The 16,753-nt window shown below is 45.3% G+C and overlaps 1 protein-coding gene and 1 non-coding gene across 2 annotated transcripts; both read left to right on the forward strand.

The window, feature by feature from the left end:
- Window positions 1–1,823: 1,823 nt before the first annotated feature.
- Window positions 1,824–16,741, forward strand: aff3 (AF4/FMR2 family, member 3). The gene is made up of 19 exons (XM_061089183.1): window positions 1,824–1,895; window positions 3,651–3,695; window positions 6,152–6,226; window positions 6,965–6,998; window positions 7,095–7,152; window positions 8,170–8,221; window positions 8,550–8,584; window positions 8,766–8,949; window positions 11,111–13,075; window positions 13,457–13,587; window positions 13,722–13,878; window positions 14,361–14,464; window positions 14,618–14,681; window positions 15,362–15,498; window positions 15,593–15,664; window positions 15,772–15,865; window positions 15,944–15,993; window positions 16,113–16,318; window positions 16,531–16,741. The coding sequence occupies exons 1-19, from the start codon at window positions 1,824–1,826 to the stop codon at window positions 16,650–16,652; spliced, it is 3,657 nt and encodes a 1,218-aa protein (XP_060945166.1). The 3' UTR covers window positions 16,653–16,741.
- Window positions 13,931–14,003, forward strand: trnak-cuu (transfer RNA lysine (anticodon CUU)). The gene has a single exon. It is a non-coding gene; the product is annotated as a tRNA-Lys (tRNA).
- Window positions 16,742–16,753: the final 12 nt, after the last annotated feature.

Consider the following 16,753-nt stretch of genomic DNA (forward strand, 5'->3'; position numbering starts at 1 on the left):
CGTTAATACCTCCATCATTCATGAATTTATCAATATTTATCAGCACAGACGTTAGTATTTATCAATGAGTTACCAATTAATAAAGGCTGATACAAAAGCTTTCTGACCAGATGTATTATTAACTGTCACTGAATCCACTGAACATTCTACAGCATTTTTAACGTGTGTTTGATACATTTTTAATTTTTCCATCTCTACCTGCAGGAATCTCGGATACCCACAGAATCTCCATGGAAACTAAAGAAAGCTGCAGGGCCAGACATCCCAGCTCAGGCCTGCTCGTTCTCTCACAGCACCTGTCCATCTCCCTCTCTTCTGTGTGAGGGGGACAAAGGTTGTGTGTATCTGTTGTCAGGAAGCTTGACTCTCGAGGCCATCCGTGTTCTCAACAGGCAGCGTCGAGGGATGCCGATGTGCCTCGGAGGTCTTGTCGCCATGGGTCCGTAACCAGGGGTGCTAATGTTTGGCTGGCCCCAGGCTTCATGTATCCTTCCATTCCCAGTCCATCCCTACATTTCCACAGGAAAAATCATGCTCTCTCTTCTCTTAGTTCACAATGATCGTTAGGAAAAAGGCCATGTAGTGTTAAATTCAAAACTTAGACACTCTGACTTCTCAAACCTTGTCAGCGATGTTCTCCTCTATGCATCTGCCTGATACTCTCCAAATTAAGATTCATGATGCTCACCAAGCTAAGTTTAGATAGCAAACCATTTCAGGCAGATTGTAATGTCATTAATAGATGGGAGTCAACAGTTTTGGTGGAGGTCTGGAAGAGCAAAACTAACAAACTTTTCAGGAGAACTGCATGTGGGATTAATAGAAGGGCAAATCTAATCCTCTGTTTAACTGCAGAATACTGTCAGGAACATTCGGCACACTCTGGTGCTGTTGAAAATATGACCTTCATGGAGGAGTCATCAGAGGAAAAAACTTTCCTGCGTCCTCACCACAAAATTCTGTGTGAGAAGTTTACAAGGAAATATCTAAACAAGCCGATGGAAATAAGTGCTGTGGAACGTTAAACAAAAGGCAAGTTTAGGGAAAAACATATGCAGAAAAATGTGAGAAAGATCACGTCTTCGATTAAAGGGGATGATGTCGATCATGTTCAGCATTGGGGTGGCTGCACCAGTGGCAAGAGCACTCTCAGGTAGTGGGGGACAATAATCCAAATCAATAAAAGCAATATCTGGAAGCAAACTTTGCACCCTTTGTAAAAAAGAAAAAAGCTTAGGATGAAAAGAAGATGGCTTCTACAAACACATGGGGGGACTACATGCAGCAAGGGGCCGCGGGTCCGAATCCAGCCCGGGTCGCTGGATGAGGCATAGCCTGTTCTTCTTCTTGATGGATAAACAGTCTTTTTAATATCAATTGAATATGTGTTTCTACAGCTTGTTGCCCCCAGGTGGCAAAAACAAACAATTCACCCAGGTCCCTATAATTCCCAGCTTCGCCCCTGTTGGTTGGAAAGCTTGACTTATACTGACTGGGGTTTCTCCGCTACATTCAACATCCAAACTGCGCACTTGAAAACACACCATTGCACAGTCACAGCATCGCTCTGAGTCGTGATCTCCATGACTGATCTCCGTGTGTGTCATCCCTGACGTTACAGACCCGCCTACATCACCCTCTGTCTCCCCCGGTGACACACACACACACTCAGAGTGGGGGGGGAGACTCTCCAGCAGCTGCGGGCAGGATCCACGAGTGAAGAGCCCGGAGTGTCAGGGCCAGACGTCCGCAGCCACTGCGCCTCAAGACGCGGGTCCTCAGTGGCATGGACGCCGGAGGAGAGCACTGACCATCCAGGAACCATGCCGACTGTCCTCGGCGGCAGAGAGAAACTTTCCATCGTCTGGTTTCTGCTCCGATGCGCGTATTCTCAGGTGAGAGGGAGCATGGAGAGGAAGGAGCTGTGATTAGTGACGGTAGTTTGATCTCTTAGTCGTATTTTTCTATGTGAAGTCAACAGTTTGTGCAAAAAGTAGCTTCAGGTGTAACCATCCCATGGAATGATATCTCTGCATGTTCTGCTCTTACCTTCACAAAGATGCAGTTTGCAGCTTTCTCAGATTTTCTTTAAAAGCCCCCAACACAGATGGTGGTGAGGTGGACCCCTGCTGCAAAGAAATTTTCATATAGAGATTGGAGAGGAATAATATCAGACAAGAAAAGTGTGGGAAATTATTGTCATTCTGAGGCAAAAATAGCCTCAAAGACAATATGCAAAAGACTGTCAGATTTACTTGATGGAAACTGAGAGAATGGATGGACTGGAGGAGGGAAAGCAACCAAAACAGTCATCTTGTTTGTCCTATTTGACTGTATAAATGTTGAAAATATCCAAAAGCATATGGACGTGCCAAATATAACCTGAAAGACGAGCATAACTTCAGTAAATGCACGTACTTTAAGAATGCAACAGGTGGTTATAGTGGAGCTGGCTCGCATGCAGCTTGTTGTAGCTGTTATGATGGGTTGCGGTTTGATTGGCCCTGGGGGATTTCCCTCATCTGGGTATTGCACCAGAGCCATGATGCTAGTGGGTATGAAACACATCGCACATAATAATACCCTTAATGGGCCTGTAAGAGTGAAGGGGCATCAGAGTTTAGCCCAAGCAACACCACAGGGAGCTGAAATACTGTCTGTGTTTATGTTTTTCATTCAGCGCCTACAGGCCTCATGGCTGCTACAGTTTTCTCTCAGTGTTTTCCATCCGCAGGCTTAAAGTCCAGCCACTCAGACACTGACCTTAGTGAGTCATGCGTGCAAGAAATGACGGTTTCACACACACACAGACACAACATGGCTGGACGATGCACCACAAACACACTTTCTACTGTGCATACCAATGTTGCCCAGATGGCAGCAAAAGGCGAGAAAGGGGCATAAGAAGCAAAATCTTATCTCCTGAATTAATGCTCAAGCATAACGAGTCTGGGCTTTCATGCCCACATAGAGAATTTGAATTGTGAGCTGGGTTTGTGAAACTGAGAGAAACACGGGGGAGGGCAACAGAAAGTGAGAGAGAGAGAGAGAGAGAGAGAGAGAGAGAGAGAGAGAGAGAGAGAGAGAGGGGTTGCCTAACGTGGACAGGAAACAGAAAAGTTGCTCGCAATAGTATCAGCATCCGTCTGATCATCTGCAGCTGTGAATTCTAAGATATGAGTCATCAACGTCCTCTCAACTTGTGTGTTAGTGTGTGTGTGTGTGTGTGTGTGTTTGTGTGTGTGTGGGGGGGGGTTTACAGTAAAGGTTGTGTGTGAAAGGTACAGCAAAAAGGCGGGAAGCCCTGTTCGGAAGGTGATTTTCATAATGTGTGTCTTTGTGTGTGTGTCCTTGCGATGGAAACTTGAAAGAAATGAATTCATTTGTGTTCCATACATGCAAGTACATATTTGCATATTAACTGTATTTGCTGTGAAGGAGATACACACTGTACCCACTTGGCTGTAATGTAGAAGTCTAACTAGCTTTGTGCTGCCAGCTATCTTTTTTTTTCAGGTGCTTCTCCAGTTGATGAATGAACTAATCTGTTGCTCTGAGGTGTAAAAAAGCTCCTCTGATTAACCGTCAGTCCTAACTTCCTGTGACTTTGTCTTCATTCACCATCACCTCCATTCTTCTGCTTTGCACAGGTAACAGGAAGCCAACACAACAGCTGTGCCAAAGATATTCTGGAGGTAAGGAAATGACTCAAGTTTGATTTGCAGGTATCCCAGTGGCATCGAACCTTTGCAATAATGAGCTTCAGCCCTTATTAAATGCATTCAAGTCATTTTAAATGCATTATAGCCGAATGTGTTTTAGTCACTCACAAATCATTTGTGTAATTTATTATGCAGGGTTTGAGTCATTATGGTCATTGATTTGAGGAGGAAACAGCAGCATCTCACATATAGGGCAACTGATTATTCTTTTCATTATTGATTCATCTGTAATTCACTTTTGACAAATGTTATTATTGGTTATTCGATAAAATATCAGAATATAGTGTAAACATGACAGAAGTCCCAAACTTAAATTAAATCAGGGAAACAGCAAATAATCACACATGAAAAGATGGATTGAGAGAATGTTTAATAATGTTGCATGAAAGTAATCAATCAAATGGTGAACCAGTAAGCACTGGTAGCAAGAAGGTTACTGGTTCAAATCCCAGTTTAGCTTGTTTGCATGGATTTCTCGGGGGAGTTCCAGCTTCCTCCCACAGTCCAAAATCATACAGAACCACAATCAGGGTGAACACTACATCTCACCTAATACCAGCTGGGTTGACTCCAGCTCCGTGTGACCCTCAAAGCGGTATAGATATTTGTTCGGATGCATTGAATGATTGGAATAATAGTTGCAGATCCATTCTCTATCAACAAACTAATCAGTTAATTGACTGATAATGTCAGCTCACCGATCTGAGCATCCCAGGGGTCTTTGTTTTCATGTTATGTCAGGTTTCATGCGGATGTTCGGTCCCCAGTGTGGGGCCGAGAAGAGGAGCGCAGCAGACGAACAGGGATGCAGGACATGGGGTGAGGGGAAGGAGGCAGATAGCAACACATAGGGCTCCACCTGGGAACCTTGTTGTTGTTGGAGGAGGGGAGGGATGACGGGTGAGGGCTGCCGCTGTGTCCTCTGTGATTGAGGGAGGAGAGTTAACGAAGTGAAAGGATGAGCAGAGAGAGGAAACACTTGTCTCCCCGGGGGCACAATGTGGAGAGAGGGAGGAGAAGAGGAGGAGAAAAGGTTGAGAGTCGCTTGCCAGGTTGATTAAAATGTGTCCGCTCATGAATGTCTTATACTCCCATTCAAGATAAATAGATTAACTTTTGCTCTGTTGAATGCAAAGAGATTAATCATTCTGTATGGTGGTCTAAATATGAAGCTACAGTTATCTCATCTTATCATAAAGACTGGAAAGAGCAAAACTTGTTTCATCTGCCAAAGGTTTTAGGCAGATTTAGTTACTTTCAGCCACGCTGCTGCTTCCCCAAGACTCCAGTCTTTATGCTAAGCTATGCTAACTGGCTAGTGGCTGTTCACACACACATACTACATGGTAACGTCTCCATTACGTCAGAGGACTTACATTGACATACATTCGTTTCCTAGGGATTGACTCTAAGCCTAACCATAACTATTCCTCACCTATAACCATAACCTTAGCCATATCCTTAACCTTAACCTTAACCTTAACCTAAACCTAAACCTAAACCCAAACTTTAATAACAACCCTAAATTAAACCTTAACTTAAATATAAAACTAAACATTAACTTTAACTGAAATCAAAATCAAAATCAAACCTTAACTGTGCTCCCTGTAGAATTATTACACATACTTTACATCACACAGGGCCCCCATGCTTCCACACTGATGTAGCTGAGGAGCCAGATCAGGCTAAAATACTGAACGACTGGCACCAAATCAGCCCATTTTATCAGCAACCACAGGGTTTGTCTGAGTGTGGCTCAGGGCAATCTAATCAACAGAGATAATAATCACACCATGTACCGTGGAAACAGAGCTGTCTCACTTAGGCTGGTTTCCTGTCGTGTGGTGTGTAGTGAACAAATAAGAAGAGGTGCAAATATTCCTGACAGTCCAGATGTATATGTGTAATCATCACAGACCCGTCCATAGACCCTAAGGGGGACGACATGTGGATGTGTACAAATGTGCACAGACAGACCCAGCTCGCACACAGAGTGATCACAGGCACACAAAGGAAGAGCTGTGAAACCTAAACAGATGAAATAGATAAGAAATAAAGAAGATACTTGAAATGCCTCGAGGACGATGCAGCTATAGTGGTCAATCAAAGCAAAACCAAACAGAAATCACAACATCTCTACTAGGTACACACTCCCACTCCAACCATGAACTGTTACTGTACAGAGCCTGACCCACATTTCCCCCCCAGACACACTCCCCCTGGTGGGGAGGAACTGTGCTGATAACAAGAGTCAGCTGTCAGATGCACTGCACTCTCTGCACTGTATGTGTGTGTAAATGGAAGAGAATCAAAGGGGAATAAAGAAAGCTCCGATGACAGATTTAAGAAGCCTGGGGTTTGTTTATGTGAAGATCATCACTCACAGTGACATTGCACAATTCACCTTTGACCCCGTTTCTATTGCGCAGGACATGACTCAGTCGTGGCCGTCCCAGCAAGCCTTAGGGGGTGACCAGGCCCAACAAATCCTCTACAACCCAAAGGTATGTGTGTGTGTGTGTGTGTGTGTGTGTGTGTGTTTTAATAAATCCTTTTGTGCCTCCATGATAAATTGCCCTAAGTGATGTCATAGGAGTCGGCATCAGTTGGGTCTTAAGATAACAAATGTGGGGGGGTGGGGTGGAGTTAGAGATAATAAATGTAACCAGACCTCTGTAGCCCCCTCCTCATGTCTGTTAGCAGCTAAAGGCTACATTAGCTACCACTAGCATAACATGCCTGAATCTCCAATCAAACTGTCAGTGAGTTGCACTGTGGGTAATGCAGGCGCCAGGTTTTGACGAAGGAGAAGAATGTGTGGAATTAAATATCTTTTCCTCTGCTGCATTGATTTTGATAGTTTTATTGTACGAGCAGCAGTACTATGAATACGACTAGACCTGTGTTATAGGTTTTGTTGACTTGTGTACTTAAATTATCCAAAATGTGTCAATAAAGTTCAAACCCAGGGAAATTCCAGATTTGGTTCAAGGTAACAGGACATCTGCTCTGCTGCTGCGTAGCGTGAATACAACTTTAATGCATTATCTCATCCATGAAAATGTTTTGCATCAGGTAGATTTTTATCTGGCAATGGTGTGAACAACAACTCCCATGATCCATCACTGCTTCAGGAAGTCATGGAAATAGGGCTTCTGTGATTTATTTTTGGTCGAGAGACTCCTAGTGGCCGAACTTACATATTGTATGTTTACCTTTTTTGGTTCTCTCTCTGTTCCAAGGATGTGAAACAATCGACTACACAGCAAAGGCAAAGTAAGTCTTCACTGGTTGTTAGACTTTCACATCGGATAGCAGCAGTGATTTACAACTGGTTCTCTATTGAATGTTTAACATTTCTCTCTCTGTCAGGTCGGGGGGATGTTCAGCAGCGATTGACCCGTCACCCTCATGTGGCACCTCACAAATCGTAAGTGATGCTCAAGGAAACACGATCCACTGAAAGGTCATCGTACCTGAACCCCGACTGTGGAACGCACACAGACAATAACTGGAATCACTCGCTTAACCTGTTGTAGTCTTCTAACCAAGTTTTCTGAAATGAATTTAGGAAATACACGAATGAACAAAAGGGAGAATGAAGGGAAGACAACATACGGGGGGGTTGGTCAGCTAACTTTGTGTTTGTTTTAGCCTGTGTAACATAAGTCAGGTCAAAGGCCAGTTAACAGTCTTGGAAGCTGTCAGTGGAGAGCGATGTGCTTCTGTGTGTTAACTCTTTACATCCTCCTTTTAATTTGAAACACATGTTCAGTAGTGTAAGCATGTCTGCAATGATCTCACAGCCTCTGATATGTAATGCAGACGCTTAGTGACAGTTAACATTTACACAATCTTTGGAAAAAATATTGTTTTCCACAGTGAGTATTTTTAGCACTAAATATTTTAAGATAAATAAATATAAATATATATCTAGATCTATAGATCTTGATATCTACATATCTATAGATATATACAGTATATATAAGCAAACAGCAAACAAAAACAATAGACCAGTAAAGATTTTATAATCTTATTTCATACAAGATATAGACATGTTAGTAAAATGTCATTATTTATCCAAAAAGGTTTTGTTGTATGAACTTAAATTATTACTAACTTTAACATCTTACGTGCAGAATTGTTTATGGTTTTGGAAACTATTTCTTTTTGGAAATGTAACTGGTTTTATTTCAACTTTATCAAAGGTACAGATAAATCATGTCCTACATATTAAACAGTGGATCAGGTGAATACATTTCACATATCACATTTTCAAAAGCCCACAGAAGCATTACACTTTTTTATACAATGGCTTATTTTATTATTAAATTTATATTGCTCTATTACTCCTTTTTCTCTTCTATTCTTTATATGATTGATCCACATTAAACATAGTTTCTTAAAAAATTACAATTGCAATGTTTGTTTGTTTGTTTGTTTACAGCATGCTCGCTGATGACCTGAAGCTGAGCAGTGACGATGATGACACTCAGAGGGTAACTATCTTCAAATTCATTTTCAAATGATAAACCTGTATTGGGAGTTGTGACCTCAGCTGATCTTCATCATGTTGTGCAACCAAACAAATACTGGAGTGTTTGGCAGCTCCTGTTGCAGGTTGCCTGTTTTTCTGGTCGTGTTAAATATCTCACACGCCCTAGGTGGCACGAGCGGCACTTTGATAGTTGTCCTTTTTTTTGCCCCTAATTACATAGAGAAATGAAGCAGCACAGGTAACAAGTATGGCGAGTGTAGCAAGCTTTTCACCGGGCTGCTGCTGCTGTGGATGATGACGTTTCTGCTTTTTGTTTTTTCCCTCTAAAGGCCACTCACGAGTCAGCTCCCTGGGACAGACACAGGTACTCGATTACCAAATTTCATGTGCATGTTTATTTTTGAGTGTCTGTCTGTAAACACAAGTTGAACCGTGCGTGCCATTAAAAAATAACACAATGTCTCCGCCTTTGGGTGTGTTGCTGCTCTCATCTGTGTACCTATGCTGACCCCTCTCTTGATGTTTGTGTGTGTGTTGACTGACAGCCTGTCAGCACAGCGAGCGCACACACATGGCAGGCGGGTGAGACATTCCAGCTCGGACTCCTCGGGCTCAGACTCCAGCGTCGGGTCGGGCAGCAGCAGCCCTCGTTCCCGCAGCCCGAGCCCGGACCTTCACCCAGACCCTGTCTCGCCGGCCAACGTGCAGCCGCCGTGCAGCAGCAAGGAGGTAACCCAGCCTGAGTCTGGACTTCTGCTCTCTCATCTCCTCTGTCCGTGCGTCTCTCGTCTGTGTTTGTGTGCCTCGGAGGGGAATTCTCCGCAGGGAGTGGTGGCTACCAGGCAGTTGACTGCAGGTGTGGGGAGGGACGGAGGAGTGAGGAATGCGTGTGAGCTGGACAGGAGGGGGGAGGACGAGGATGTGGGGTCGAGGGGCAGGGGTAGCTTTGGAAATTAGTGCCTGAGTGTCATGTCAACAGGCTGAGCCCTCGGGAGGTGGAAGTCGTCAGGACTCGGGTTCATGCCGACACCGAAAACCTCCTTCACAGAACAACAACTCAAGACGGAATGTGTGCGACTTGCATTCCACTATCTCAGATAAATGAAAACGTGTGATATAGAGTTGAAGAGCACGATGGGTAGGATGGGCTTGTGGAGGTGAGGGGCATTGTGGGGGTTGGTGTGAGACCTGCGCTCTGCGTTGGAATGAAGGGGGGAAACCTGCTCCTCTTTTATGAATGGAAGGCCCTGTACACGACATAGCAGACTGTATGACCAAACACGCTCGACATTGGGCCGATACAGAGAGAGTGGGCCAGTTGAGTGTGTGTGTTTTTGAGGGAGAGTGTGTGTGTGTGTGTGTGTGTGTGTGTGTGTGGTGGGGGTGGGTGGGTGGGTGCACGCCATGTGTTTTTCATTTACATGGAGCATTTGAGTGTCTCCCGGAGAAGAGATTGGGGGTTGGAGAAGTGGAAGCAGCAAATCCAGACTTCCAGGTAGTGAGAGAAAGAGGGAGGGACAGAAAAAAAAAAAGAGGGAGGGAGGAAGGGAAAGCGAGACGGCACAAGAGATGCAGTGTCTTCCCTGGAAAGAGGGCGAGGGATGTGGAGGTGGGCCGAAGAGGAGGGTGGGGGTGGAGGGGGTAACTGTTTGACTTGAGGAGTAAAGGTTTAATTTAGCTCTTGGTCAGCCAAGAAGGAGAGAGAGAGAGAGAGAGAGAGAGAGAGAGAGAGAGAGAGAGAGAGAGGGAGGGAGGAGGGCGAGAGAGAGGGAGAAGGAGAGAGGGAGGAGGGCGAGAGAGAGGGAGAAGGAGAGAGGGAGGAAGAAGTTTGCTCTGAAGTCGTGAGTAACCCCTTTGTTTTTTTATTTATGCATTTGAGTCTCGAACTCCTGCGTTCTCTGGTGTTCGTCTCATTGTTGCGGCCACCGAGCCAGTTGTTAAGCAAACATGAGGTGAGTCATTCGACATGATTGAATGGGGGAATGTTGAGCTACTGGAGACTGTCACACGATGAGGTTTTTTACAGCAGCTCAACTTATTTTATTAAATAGTTACCTCATGACCTCATACCAATTTGTTGCTTGGAGTTTGGTTGGTTTTAACAGCAGCTGAGTCTGCGAGGTGCAGTAAATGTGGTACATGTTTGATTCACGGCTCCGTTGGAATGTGCAAACGTTGGAGTGTGTGCACACTTGTTTGAAATATGTGTCAGTCCTCATGTGGTTAAACACAACGCTTTTCTCTGCTCGCACTTCATCTCTACATTAGTGCACGAAAAGACGTGTGCAGAGGTGAACTTACAAAGTACATTTACTCCCAAATTTAAAGTCAGACATACCTCAATGCATATTTAAGGGCTTAAGTTACAAGTTACAATCACTGAGTGCTAACCAACTATTTCCTTTGCAACTGGTTCACACTAATTCTAGAACAGAAACGCACATTTTACTTTCTTTACGACAGTACAACAGAGTATTAGGGCCACTTAAAAGGGATAAAAAGACAATTACTTATTTTTTTCTTATTTACTAAAAATAATTTAAACCACATTTAAATCCACTACATCCAGATTTTTGTTTGGATCTGCACAAAATCAGTCTCCTAAATATGCCTGATTCTTTTCATCAAGATTCACTCAATTCTCTGAGATATGTAAGAAAACACCCGATCTCACAATGTTAAAGAAAGTGGGGAAAATAATTCCTTGATCGTTCGCTCTGGTCCAGATCCATGCCATAATCTTTAATAATAAAGTAGACATAAATGAAAATAAATATTTTAATGTGGGACTTATTTCCATATTGTTGTGTTATTATAGATTTCATTTTAAATGTATCTTGTTCATGATTTATATTTTGAATCTCTCTCCCTGTTTCTGTGCTTCCTTCAGACTGATCACCCCGGGGCGGCCCAGTGGCAGTTGGACAAATGGCTGAAGAAGTCCCACAAAAAATCTGACAGCAGTGACCAGGATCCGTCCCAGAGCGCTAGGAGACGCCTGCCCTCTCCCCAAACCCAGCGTGCCCCATCCCCAGCCAGGTTCTGGGACAGCAATCAGGAATACAGCCCCAGTCAAAGCCCTATTCCCAGCCCACAGTTCAATTACAGCCACAACAACAGCCCTCTTCCCAGCCCTGGTTACAGCTACGGTCCGAGCCCCAGCCCCTTCACCAGCACTTGCCCCAGCCCCAGCCTGAGGCTCAGCTCCATCCCCAGTCCAGCTCTAAGTGTTTGCCCCAGTCCGTGTGGGAGCCCGAGGGGCAGCCGCAGCCCGAGCCCCCTTCCTAAACATCCTCCAAGAAGCCCAAGTCCCAGCTTACCGTCTCCTTCAAGGCTCCGACACTACCCTGAGATTCAAACAGAAACTGTCCAAACAACCAATCCACACAGAACAAAAGTTAGGTCGTGGATCCCCCCGTTGCCTAACACCAAGAACAAGCCCACGAACGGTTCTCACCCCGAGGCGACTCATCAGCCCAGGCCCAGGACCCGACCATCGCACAACCAAGAGCCAAGCAGATTGAAGGCCTCTGCCACAGTTTTAAACTCTGACGTGAATCACTGCCAGAAATCTAGACCCAAGTCTAAGGTTCACCCTGATTCTACACCGATCTCAGAGGCTCCCAAAGCCAAACATACTTCACATTTTGAGCAAATCCAGGGCAGCGGGTCCAACCACAAGCCCAGGCCTCCGTTTCAACGTGGATCACAACTTAACCCCACCAGAGCAAAGCACTTAACTCCTGGTAGTCGTGAAACCAAGGCTGGCCACTGCTCTCACTCCCAATCTACCTCTAAAGCTGCTGCTAATTCTGCCAGTGGGTCCAACTCGAGGGCTGGTCCGAGCCTGAAACCAAGGGCCAAGCCGTGGGAGGCCACGGTGCCGACACCTGTGCAAGTGAATCACACAAAAGCGTCAAGGAAAATATACCAGACCAAAGAACAGGAGGTGGACCACAGGCGAGATCATCCAACACAGACCGAGGGGAGAAAACACGAGAGGAAAGAGGACAGACATCGGGAAAAACAGAAAGGAAGAGGGGAGAGAAAGGAAGACAGGAGGCTGGCGGAGGAGCAGCTGCTGAGACGTCCCTGGATCCAGAGTTCAGCAGAAGAAGAAGAGGAGGAAGAGGAGGAGGGAGTGATCGAAAGGCAGAGGAGGAGAGAGGAGACAGCAAAAGGGGAAAACAGGAGGAAGGAGCAGCAACATCGACGTGAATGGCAAACAGGGCAGGTCAGACAGAGACCGCCCACTGATGCCAAGCAACACCGACCGAAGGACGACTCAAACCGCCAGGGGGCGACGAAAAAGGGTGTGAGAGCTGAGGAGGAGAGAGAGTTACAAGCGGACCTTTCACCTCCTCCGTCACGTTGCCCGACTCCCCATCGACGGTCCTCCTCATCCTCTTCCTCACGTTCGGACTCTGAATCCGAACGTCCGATCACCAAGGTTCCAGCTGACTCCACCTCCCACAAAAGACCTGCCAAAAGAGGGCAACAGGGTGCGGGCAGACCCGACGCCAACAGGCCCAAGGCAGCGCCCCCTAGAGGTGCCACTGCTCATCCGAGCGAGGGGCAGCAGGGCGAGTCCAGACAAAAACTCTACACTCTAGTCCCGTTTGGGCGAGGTGACAAGTCTGTGGTTTCTTCCCAGCGAGGGCTCAGGAACCTGGTGGTGCAGATCGACCTCTGTCTTCTCAAACGGGTCCCGGACACCACAAGTGTTCCCGCTGTTAAAAAACCCTCTTCCTCTCCCTCCTCCTCCTCCTCGTCAATCAAGGACAAACATAGAGACACCATGAAACACCTGTACACACCTGAGTCTGTGACAAAAGACGGCAAAAGGAAACGCAAGGTAGACAACGTGTATTTTATGCTAACCACCGCCAATAGGAAATAATGTTTCTGTCTGGGTTACTCTAATTGTTTGTTAGCAGGATTACGCAAATCCAACTCAATCAATATCAATGACATTTTGTGTGGAGGTGGGGCATGACCCAAGGAAGCACTTGTTACATTTTGGTGCAGATCTGGATTAGGCCAGCCCCAGGAATCGTTTTTTTTTCATTTTTAAGATTGTGAGATAGGAAATTTGTCAGCATTTCTGTTGAATTCTCAGAGAACAATTCATGCATTTTGATGAAAAAAATCACACGTTATTATGGCACTGATACAGAAACACAGAGAGTGTTGATTATAGACATGTTTTTTTCTTTGTGCGTTTGTGTGCGTCCAGCTGGAGAACGGTGTGTCACACAGAGAAGGCAAGAGGAGTCTTCCCCACGCCGGAGGAGAGCTATCGGATCGCACAGAGCCTTCAGCTCACACAGCTGGGCGCAACTTTGTGACCGAGACCACACACAATGGGTAAGAAAACCACACACACCTTTGCATTCTATCCAGGGGTGCACTGGCTCCAGCTGAAATCAGATTGGTCCCTGAAGTGCCCCGGGCTTGTCAGCAGTCAATGCAAATATGCTTGTGTGTGTTTGTACTCAAAGGTTCTTGGAGGAGTACTTAGACAGCAAGAGGCCACTGTCTCCCCTGTCTCCACTGTCCAACAGCCCAGAGTCCAGCAAACCTCCTTCCAAAGCCAAGACTTCAGAGCAGCATCACAGCCACAAGAACAGAGACAAGAGCAGAGATTCTGCCTTGAAGGTAAAAACAAATCAACTGGTTATTCACATCACCCCAGCCTTATTGCTTTGCCGCCCGGCTAGCTCAGTCGGTAGAGCATGAGACTCTTAATCTCAGGGTCGTGGGTTCGAGCCCCACGTTGGGCGCAACATTCTTTTGTGGGAGAGGCGGTGGACTAGTGGCAGAAACTTGAAAAGGTCTCTGGTTCGACTCCACGGAGAAACAATAAAAAAAAAAACCTGGATTGATCTGTCCAAAAATCCAAGAGGATTCTCCCTACCCTGTATAGTGCCCCTGAGCAAGGCACCTTACTCCCCCAACATCTGCTCCCCGGGTGCCGTACATGGCTGCCCACTGCTCTGTGTGTCCTGCACCAGATGGGTTAAAAGCAGAGGTTAAATTTCCCTCCTTGCATGAGTGTGCTTGTGCATGTGCGTGGGACAAATAAATGTATCTTAATTTCTAATTTCATAACCTAATTTACACTACGTATTTGTCCTCAGCCCAAGATGGAGGTGGAATGTGTTAAAGTGTCCAGACAGACCCAGCCCCCGTCTGAGTGCTGGGGCCCTGCAGGACACCAGGGGGCCGGGAGTAAATATGAAAGGTGAGCAATGACATGCACTCCACGTAGTGCAGAGCTGCACAGCTCACCTCATCTGTGGTTTGTCTGATAAAGACCCAGCAGACTAATAGATTTACTGATATAACATAAAACACTCTGACTGTATTGCACTTTCTTTGTTGTTCATCTTCCCAGTCCACACCACGCTGAGTACTACTTACACGAAGCTAAAAGGATGAAGCATCGAGCCGACGCAATGGTGAGAACTTCAACTTCTACATTTTCGCCGGCAAAGAAAAATCTATTGCGAAATACAACTATTTGCTGAGATAGGATTTTTCTGGTTATTTCTAGTTTTTTATGATAAAATTTGTGGTGGAACTGTCAAATAACTAGTCTTAGTGTCATTTCATTGTCATAAGGGTTCAAAAACATCATTTTTTACTTCCTAATATCAGTCCTCCCCAGGCTCTTGTCCATTTTGAATTGGCAAGTCAGAGAGAAGCTGTGGAGCATTGAGGGCGTAAAATAGACGAGTACAAGGAGTAAGTAGATGTCACCTAGTTTTTACTGAAGATCATGAGGACACTGCCCTCGATCAGTAGAGAGATCAGTCCAGGACGTGTATACCTTTAGCCTATCTTAGCACAAAAGTGGAAGCAGCGGGAAACAGCTAAAGAGTAAAAATATGCACGTTCAAGATGCCTTATTTCTTCTTATATAGCCTATATACGCAAAAGTAGATTCTTGATGGGGACTTTAACTTTTTGTAAAATAAGCACGCTAAAAAAATCACATTTAAACTTTTTTATGCTTGATTAAACAGATTCTGTTGACTGACCCGCCAATTCACGCTCGTGTTAGACACCTAAGACTGAAATATTAAAATTCATCTTTAATATTAACTCCAGCTTTACATCATTTTTCTTTCTGTTGCAGGTGGACAAACTGGGGAAAGCTGTGAACTACGTGGATGCTGCTCTCTCCTTCATGGAGTGTGGGAAAGCCATGGAGGAAGGACCGCTGGAGGCTAAATCTCCATATACCATGTACTCAGAGACAGTGGAGCTCATCAGGTGAGTCCAACGTTAATTCAACAAGTTAACGGACACATCGGTTTCCATGACCGGCAGCACCGTAGTTAATATTTCCTGTTGGCTGTTTTTTAAGGTACGCAATGAGGCTGAAGAGCCACTCTGGCCCTGGGGCGAGACAGGAAGACAAACAGCTGGCTGTTCTGTGGTGCGTGTGTCATCGCCTGTGTTTATGCCACATCCATCATCACGCTGAAGAACCCGCAAGTTTGCGTGTGATTTGAGCTTGTTTGACCTTCGCTTGTGTGTCCACAGTTTCCGATGCCTTGCACTACTTTACTGGCAGATGTTTCGGTTAAAGAAGGACCACGCTCTGAAATACTCCAAAGTGCTGCTCGACTATTTCAAGGTATATCGGAAGAAAAGTCTGATTTACAATTTTACACTGAGTTTAAGCATCTAGATAACGTTTATGTTGCCGTTACAGAGTTCTCCCAAAGTGCCTTCTACACCGCCCTCCTGGAATGACTCTGGGAAGTAGGTGGATTATACATTTTTATCACAGCCTCTCTGTTCAATCCATTTATTTCCATTCCCAGCCACCGAACCCTCATTGATCACCATCGCTCTCTCGCTCCTGTGTTTCCACTCCCCAGGGGAGCAGAAGGAGCCCCTCCGTCACTCTCACCCAACTCCAAACACCTTGCACGGAGTTCACATGGGGGCAGCACCTCCCCCTCCTTCATAAGCATTCCCCAGCGTATCCACCAGATGGCAGCAAATCATCTTACCATCACAAACAGTGTGCTGTACAGCTACGAATACTGGGAGGTGGCTGACAACCTCGCAAAGGAGAATAAAGGTACATTTTTAGAGATACATAACCTTGGGTAAAAAAAATTATATTTTTCATATAATAGTTAGAAATGCATTTTAATGGAATAAACCCCTTGAGATGTATTATTTGTTGGAGGAGGTCCCTGACATTTACAAACAAAACACAATAACAGTAATATGGATATTTATTGAATTAAGCCACTGATTTAAGATTATGTTTTCCTTTTCTCATTGCAGAGTTCTTCAATTACTTGAATACTTTATCTGGGCCGTTGACTCTTCACAGTAGCATTGCTCACACAGTCCAGTTCACCAGACAGGCTCTTCAGTGGATTCGCATCAGTGCCAAACTTAACTAAAAGAAGAGGGATTTTACTTTCACCTGCATGCTGGATCTCCAGGCTTCATTTACCGCAGAAGACACAACTCTATGGATCTCCGCTGTGCAGCTGACAGGACA

Source organism: Limanda limanda, chromosome 16 (genome assembly GCF_963576545.1).
Source record: "Limanda limanda chromosome 16, fLimLim1.1, whole genome shotgun sequence".
NCBI classification, from domain to species: Eukaryota; Metazoa; Chordata; class Actinopteri; order Pleuronectiformes; family Pleuronectidae; genus Limanda; species Limanda limanda.